Source organism: Meriones unguiculatus, chromosome 14, assembly GCF_030254825.1.
Source record: "Meriones unguiculatus strain TT.TT164.6M chromosome 14, Bangor_MerUng_6.1, whole genome shotgun sequence".
Taxonomy (NCBI): domain Eukaryota; kingdom Metazoa; phylum Chordata; class Mammalia; order Rodentia; family Muridae; genus Meriones; species Meriones unguiculatus.
Genome location: NC_083361.1, coordinates 88358139 through 88367062, shown reverse-complemented (window position 1 = coordinate 88367062; position 8924 = coordinate 88358139). Strand labels below are relative to the sequence as shown.

Here is an 8924-nt window from a genome sequence, read left to right as displayed (position 1 = left end):
AATCTGTAAAGAAAAGTTAATCTCATAGAAGCTGAACATAGAATTCCAAATACATAGTTCTGAGAGGTAAGGATTACACAGAAAGGTCAAATTACAAAATTTACAATGAAAGAGAAACTTGGAGAAATCTGTTGAATACTATGGGATGTGAGGTAACAGGACTTGAAAACTGATATTCTCACTACAAATTGTTATACTCATACATTGACTAGTTAACAAATTACTCTGGTCAACTTACAGTATGTACAGGTATTTAACAATTGTTTCATACCACACTCATTTAATTGTTTTAGTTGTTAGCACAAAATAATTTGGCTTTTTATTAATAACTAATGTTTTGGAAACATTGTGATAACTAATGTTTTTGGAAAAGTAGACAAAATATCATTTCTTAAGATTGCCCACACCATATCATGTTTTAGAGATCCTCCATTTCAAGGAACACGATCTTTTCATTAACTGTTTGAAAGCTTGTATTGTCATCAGTCTAGATTCCTATGAATTTGTAAAAAATGACTGAAAGTATCCTTAGTGGCATTTAAAATGCTATGTAAAAATGATTCACTGGCAGTGATTTTTGTAAGGAGTATATGAGCTAATGAAGGATGAAAGCAACAAAAGGATCTGTTTGCTTCTCAATTTTGCTTTAATATATTTTTAAAAATTTATTGCAGTTTATTCATTTCATAACCCCACTGTACCCCCCTCCATTGTCTCTTCCTAGCCCCACCTACCCTCCTTCTTCTCCCTTCTCTCTAGTCCACTGATAGGGGAGGATCTTCTTCCCTTCTATCTGACCCTAGCCTATCAGGTCTCAGGACTGGCTGCACTGTCTTCCTCTGTGGCCTGGCAAGGCTGCATCCCCAAGGGGGAGGAGATCAAAGAGCTTGCCACTTAGTTCATGTCAGAGACAGCCATGTTCCCCTTACTAAGGTACCCACTTGGAAAGTGAGCAGCCTATGGATTTCCTCTGAGCAGCTTTAATTTTGAAGAACACCAAGTAGTGTTTTGTTTGAAACTGCTCAATTAATGGGCAATAAAGAATTGAATGAAACTTTTAATTTCAGATTTCTTATGTATCATAGAAAATTTGTATGGTACTGTCATACACAGTTCATTGGTAAACTAACTTCTAACAAAATTGAATTCATACAACCTTGATATCTACAATCACTTCATCTGATGCAAAAACAAAAACAAAAAAAACCAAATACTTGGCAACTGAACATTCTTCTAGGGCCTCTAGGGACTAAGAAGTCTAATGTCAACTCCCCCATTAAGAAAAGTGGCATCTGAGGAGCTTTTAGTTCTCAGGAGACAACTGCATACATAATGAAGGAGCAGAAATTACATCTTCAAGGCAGAAGGCAAATCTGTCCTTACAGAGTTCTGGGGAGGGTGATGTCCTAAGATGCCAGGTAAGAGGAAAACTGAGCATGGTGTGAAAATGAAATTTAGATCAAAAAGACTGTGGGTAAATTAATGAGTACAGAAAAAGCTAATCACGTTGGAGGGGCAACTGGGATCTGCAGAAGAGGTGTCTTAGGGAAAACATGCCTAAGTTGATTGTATTTGTGTCTGAGATGTTTGGGCCATGGTAGTAAAACACTTGGAAACAAACTGGAGAAGTGGAGGACTGTCCACATGCATGCTGAGGCTGACGAGGGGTCTTATCATATGTAAGTATCCTTTAACACTCCAAGGTACAAGTTCAAAATGCCCCCCAATAAAATCTAAGCAAAAAGAAACATCAGTTACAAAGTGGAACGTTTATAAGCAGGTGTCATTCAACTCCGTGAGACTCTCACATAAGGGGTCTTGGCAATTTAGGATGAATTTCCTAACCTGTCTTCCCTCACACTGGAACTCATCAAAGGTTCCGTGCCCACTGACCCTCTGAGGCTAATGTTTGACATCTTCGCAGACACTTCCTTTCCAGATAACATGTAAGATAGAAATCAATCACTAAAATCACTTCTGAGTTTCATCTAAATTGATGGAGACGGAGATTACGAGCTGTGGAAATCAGTCAGCAGGATCCTACAACAACCCACAACTAATAACAGAAAAAAGGAAAGTTAGGATTTGAGTCTGGTTTCTGTGGTTTTTCCCTAACTCTCTTTTTCCATCAGAACCTGGACTCAAAAGAAATTATTTTAGATGAGTCATAAGGGAAATAATGAGACTGAAATGGAAACATATGCTCTCATCAGGAAATGACGACTTCCCAGCGTAATCGTCACCAAAATTAACAATGATGGCAAGTGAAGAACAGGTGAAGAACCTGATATCTAGTGTTTGTTGTTCGTGGCATCATTGCTGATGGATGTGAAGATCAAGGTATGTGCTGAATCGTTAACTTTAGAAACATGGAAAGTGAGATAGAGTGTAAGTAGAGAACACGTGTGTATTGAAGGCTTGAGAAGATTTAAATATGTCTGTAGATATTTTTCCTAAAATAAACGTGCTGTGGTTAATGTAGATAATGAAAGTGGAACTGCCCTATACATATTGCGTGATTCTTTCTGTTGCCCACCATTTTAATGAAACTAGTTAATTGTGACAGATTTAATTTGTGCCATTGGCATAAAATATATTTTAGGATTAAGCACATGGCCAAAGTACACATGAAGTATTGGCCTGAAAAAGAACAAATGATCAACATTAAATCATATCTGTAAAGTAGGCACAGTATGATTTGATTTGACATACCAACTAAAAATGAATTTTCCATTATTATATTCAGTAGTCCCTGTGAAAATATCTGTGTATTAATAATTACAAAATTATTTACTGTGACAATGGCCACTCTCAGCTGCTCCATCGTAGTATCGAATTCTCCAGTCCAGTTACCTAAAATATAGCTCGACAATTGTTTAGACAGATTTGCAGCACAGGAAAAATTCTCATGTTGTATGCTAGTGACACAAAGTCCAGCATACTTTCATTGACAGCCAGGTTGAGCCATTTGCCATAGGGTATCAATTTGCTCCTGCAAGAGGTCAATCCTCTGATTGAACACCATCAAGCTTCCTTTTAGTTGAGCATTAATTCCTTTATGTACAACTAAGGCATGAGCTACATTGGCTAAATGATTATTCAGGGTCTGAGCAGTCTGCCCAGTATGACTCATGGCTAATGCCCTGGTGGTAGCTCCAACAGCCGTCAATGAGATGGTAGTAACAATGGTGGCTGTAGTTCCAAGATCCCTTTTCTGTCTGAAGAGAGTCATAGCGTGAGGGGCATCAATGGGCACAGGCACCCAGTGAGGCATGCGAGTAACCAGGGCATACCTAACTTTACTAGCATTCCAGCATTGGGCAAAAAAGCAAGTATCATTACCACAATTACTTGGCTCTATCTGGCTAATAATGAGAGTGGCCATTGTCACAGTAAATTCTACCGGAGTGGACGCAGGACTAGCCACAGGATTATCAACATGGATTGCTGCAGCCATGAATCATCTGAAGGAATGGGCGGGCATGGGAGTGTTAGCAGGCCTTCCGGTGTTGGTCTCCTTGGTTTGCCTGTGGTATATATGCAAGATTAGAGTCTCACAACAGTGTGATGCAGCCATGATCATTCAGGCCTTTACAGCCATTGAAGCAGGACATTCTCCCCAAGCATGGTTGGCTACCATAAAAAGCTAAAATGATACGCTCAGGATGCGAGGCTAAGCACTGCACTCAGGGTCAGCCGCTTTGGACCCAGAGAAGAGCATGTCTGATTGCATGCGGGTTGATGCCCCAGGTCCCGCCTCTGAGAAAAAGGTATCGGACGGGTCTGATGCTCTTTGGGTGGATGACACCTAAACGAACATCGGTACAAAGTCCCAATTTATTTCTAATATCAGAGATCAGACCTCTACTCTTGCCTGATGCGTCTAAAACAAAAACGGGGAACTGTAGAGAGCTGCGGAATGCTATGCCTTAAAGATGGAGCTGGTTTCCGCCTTCCACCTTCCCGATGGTGAGTGCTCCCTGTCACGAACAACTCCACATTTGGCTAAGGCCGAGGATCTGGCTTGCTTCCATGTATGTGGACCTATCTGCATTGCCCCCGTGGCATGCCTGGGTTGGCTACCCAGAGGCTATTTAAGCTGTGGGCTGGCTTTCCCCGGGGTCCGAGGATTGTTCAATGTTCCTGAATAAACTACATTGAAAAAAAAATAATTACAAAATTAAAATTTCACTATGAAAGTAGTCTACATGCTATGTGAATGAATATAAAATACATATAAAATTTCAACTATAGACACATTTTGAACTATATAGAAATATTTCTCTTATTTTGTATGGTAAGTAATTTTAGAAACCAATTTTATATTTAAAAAAAATATGCCACTTGTCACAGTACTTCTTAAAATTAGTGATGGGGAAATGAAAATAAGAAAATCCAAATCCATCACAAACTATGTTATGAATGTACTGTAAAACTTAAGAAAAAAAGAATTTGTCTAAAAGTCCAAGTACTACCTAAAAATGAGCAGAGCTCATGATTAAAATACTAGTATTACTACATTAATCATAAATAATATATGCAAATTATTGTAGGTCCTTTTATTTTTTGCACTCATATCAGCAGAAGAATTTTAAGAGGAAAGAAAAAAAACCATACACTATCATCTCCCAGTGTGTTATCAGGGATCAAAGTGTAGATGGTAAGCTTCTCTGTTACATAGAAAACACTTATTTCACTCCCAATATCACAATATGCCACATTCCTATGAACAACTAATCAACTGATATCACATTTATTTATAAGGCCCAGGACTAAAGAATCCCACAGAACAATGAGCTATAATCAGAGTGCAACTTTTTATTATTGAATGGAAATTTAGTTAATGATACATTTGAATAATAATAAGTCTTCATTTGAAAATGTCATTATATCAATGTTACAACTTGAGTTAACTAAAAACATTCTTATTTTTTCCTTCAGTAACACATCACAGCTGAAGAAGTTGTTCAAGAGAGAAATTACTCTTTATTTAGGTGCAACTTATACAACAGGAAATATCATAAACTCTTTTATTACGCAAAACATTTGAGAAAATTCATGACTTTTGAGGATGAATCCAAGGGAATGTGCATTTGAGGTGCAAAAATTGTAAGTATAGGGCTCAGCATCTGTTCCTGGGACAACACAATTTTATAGACATATGCAGCCCTGGCAACATGCTTCCTGTCAACATCACCAGCTCCATCTACTCCACCTTCCTGGTTACAGGAATTCCAGGGCTGGAGGCTGTGTACATCTGGATATCAATACCATTCTGTGCCATGTTTCTCATTACTATGGTGGGCAACATGACCATCATAGTTCTTATCTGGCAGGAGCAGACTCTTCATGTTCCTATGTATCTTTTTCTAGCCATGCTAGCTGCCTCAGACCTGGGTCTCTCTCTCTTTACCTTCCCCACTATGTTGAGGATCTTCTTGCTGGATGCTAGAGAGATGACCACCTCTGCTTGCTTCACCCAAATGTTCTTCATTCACACCTTCCAAGACCTTGAATCAGCTATCATTCTGGCAATGGCCTTCGACCGATATGTGGCCATTTCTCATCCACTTCACTATCACTCCATTCTCACAAACACTGTGATTGCCAGGGTAGGATTGGCTATTGTTGTGCGAACCTTAACTGTGCAGGTGCCTCTTCCCATTCTCTTGAGGAGACTTCACTTTTGTCACTCCAACACCCTTTCTCATTCCTACTGTTTGCATCCTGACATCATAAAGCTTTCCTGCTCCAGTACTAGAATCAACAGCATCTTTGGACTGTTTGTGGTGCTCTCTACCATGGGGCTTGACTTTCTCCTCATCCTTCTTTCTTATGTACTGATCCTGAAAACAGTACTGGGCATGGCTTCCCAAAGTGGTCGCCTCAAGGCTCTCAACACCTGCATATCTCATCTTTGTGCTGTGGTCCTCTTCTTCACGCCCATGATCTGCCTATCCATGCTGCACCGCTTTGGCCCAAGACTTCCCTCACATGTCTATGTGACCTTGGCCAACATGCATTTCTTAATTCCCCCTGTAATGAACCCGATTGTCTATGTGGTAAAAACCAAGCAGATCAGAGACAAAATTCAGAAACTTTTCATTATAAAAGCAACAGAAAAAGCTCAGGTGGCATCTGTAACATAAATTATTGAAAATGTATGAACATTAAACATGGTCAAAAGCTACCTTTCCTTTTAAAATGTTCTTTTTACTGAACTTCATATAGCTGTAAAAACCAAGCACTATAAAATTGCATTATTTCTTCAAATTCCACAAAATTTGATTATTTTTCTTTCATACCCAATCTTTTACATCCACTTGTTTAAATATGCCATTCAGATGTTCTTTAAAGACAGCATGTAAATTCATTTGTGAAATAATGCACATTTAATGTTTTTTATAACTCTTTTAAGCTTTTTTAAAATTTTATTTTATTTTTTATTAATTACAGTTTATTTACTTTGCATCCCACCTGTACCTCCCTTCCTCCTCCCCTCCAAATGTCACCCTCTCTCTTCCCCACCCATGTCCCTCTCCCCCAGTCCACTGATAGGGGAGGTCCTCCTTCCCTTCCATCTGACCCGAGCCTATCAGGTCTCATCAGGAGTGGCTGCATTGTCTTTCTCTGTGGCCTGGTAAGGCTGCACCCCCCCCTCAGGGGGAGGTGACGAAAGAGCAGGCCAATCAGTTCTATAACTTTTAAGATAGTTTTGAAACTTTATTTAATCATGTGTGTGTGTGTGTGTGTGTGTGCACCACCAGTGTGTAGGTGCTCACGGGGGCCACAAGCGTGGCAGATGCAGAGTTTGTTGGAGATGAAGTTACATATGGCTGTGAGCCTCTTGATGTAGGTACTCAGAACTGAACTTGGAGCTTCTGCAAGAGCAGTACATAACCTTAACTAATGAGCTATCTTTTTAAAATATTTTTCTTTCTTTTATTTATTTTTTTATTATAAAAACTTTTCCACTTTGAATCCCAGTTGTAGCCTCTTCCCTCATCTTCTCTCAATCCCACCCCCCCTATTCCTCTCTTATGCCCCTCCCCCAGGGCCAGTGACAGCTGAGGTCCTCCTTCTCTTCCCTCTGACCCTAACCTATTAAGTCTCATCAAGACTGGCTGCACTGTCTTCCTCTGTGGCCTGGTACATACAGGCATATTAACCTTTTGTTTTTCTCAGCTTTTTTTCTCCATAAGCACAGCCCTTTGTATTAATTATAAACTAGGTTTGATTGTCTGAATGAAAATGAGTGCTCAGTAGACCTCCAGTTGACCTAATGCATGTCTTCATGAAAGCACTACATTGACTCTAGATTTTTGCTTTACTTTACAGAAATGCCTGTTGGTATTTTTAATTAATTTTTTTATTTCTATATTAATTACTATTTTATTTCTATATTAATTACAGTTTATTTACTTAGTATCCCAGCTGTAGCCCCCTCCCACATTCCCTCTCAATCCCACCCTCCCTCTCTTATCTCCTCCCATGCGCTTTTCCAAGTCCACGGATATGGGAGGTCCTCCTCCGCTTCCATCTGACTCTAGCTTATCAGGTCTTATGAGAATTGGCTGCATTGTCCTCCTCTGTGGCCTGTCAAGGCTGCTCCCTCATTGGGGGGGGAGGGTCAAAGAACCAGACACTGAGTGCATCTCAGAGACAGTCCCTGTTCCCCCTATTGGAGAACCCACTTAGATACTGAGCTGCCACAAGCCATCTCTTGAAACCATGTTCTTGAAAGTTTGTGTCATATACAGGATATTTATTGTTCGCTTTTGTCTTCTCAGGGATAAATTCTTCATTAGTCTTCATACCATTTCCTCACTACTTAAATACAATTGCTCATTAATCTCATAGACATTTAGAATAGTTAAGGGTAACAGCCTTATCTTCATTGTCTTGTCTTAGTTTTTCACATCAAGGAAGCTGAACGACTCATACAACAACATAGACTGAACTATTTAATGCGAGAAGGAGATAAGGACCTTCCCATTAAACCAGATTAAATAAAAATTTGGTAATAAATTCTTGTCACATCGCTGATAAATTCTTGTTACATCACATTTCAGAAAATGATATAGTATCTGGGTGATACTAGAACAGAGAACAGGAAAAGGTGTGCTAAAGTGTTAATAAAGTCAAATAATTGACTGAGTGAGTTTTATCCCTGGATAGATAATATATTTATAAAATATTAAAATTATATATATATAATATAAAATTATATATATATACTGTTGTGTATATATATATATATATATATACACAACAGTAAAGAAGTCCTTGATTAGATTTTAAACACAGTTTCAGGGGCCTGGTATATTCATTCTAAAATAGATTTCAATTATGTGTAATGATGATGTCGTGCTAATGTCCTCTCCTTAATTAAATAACTCAAATGACACTGTTAACGACAGTCATTTTTGGCTTTATTCAGAGAAATATATCCGTGCATTTAAAACTTCTTTATTGATCATGAAGTAATGAGTAATTGAATTTTAAGATATTCATTCTTGTGTGAGTGCACATGTATTTGATGTTGGATACATCAACTATGAAATGTTCATGCTTTGATTTTTGTATTTGCTGTACTCAGTTTAATATTGATCCTTTTAATTTTACCTCCATTTATCACAATTATTCTGTTTAATATTAATCTAAAGGACTTTCTTTGTGTTAATCAAGCTGTTTTCAGAGAAAATAAAGAAAGACAAAGGAAATGGGATTATATTGCAATATGCATCACAGTCAAAAGAAAAGTCAAGATAATCTCCTATGTGATGTTATTTTGCCATCAATATCGTAAGCTTGTAAACTCTGGTTTCCTTAATTGCCAGTGATGATGCTTAGTATCTATCATTAGCAGCCAAGAGTGATGATGCTTAGTATCTCTCATTAGCTGCAAAGAGTGATGATGCTTA

The 8924-nt window shown here is 38.4% G+C and overlaps 1 protein-coding gene across 1 annotated transcript; it reads left to right on the top strand.

Annotated features, from left to right (window-relative positions):
- The first annotated feature begins 5177 nt into the window (after nt 1-5177).
- On the top strand, nt 5178-6149 carry LOC110544566 (olfactory receptor 51G2-like). Its single transcript, XM_021630500.1, has one exon. The coding sequence runs from the start codon at nt 5178-5180 to the stop codon at nt 6147-6149; it is 972 nt and encodes a 323-aa protein (XP_021486175.1).
- The last annotated feature ends 2775 nt before the right edge of the window (nt 6150-8924 follow it).

Bases quoted from the DNA above. Each gene is read 5' to 3' on its own strand.
- LOC110544566 (XM_021630500.1), top strand. From the start codon at position 5,178: ATGCTTCCTGTCAACATCACCAGCTCCATCTACTCCACCTTCCTGGTT.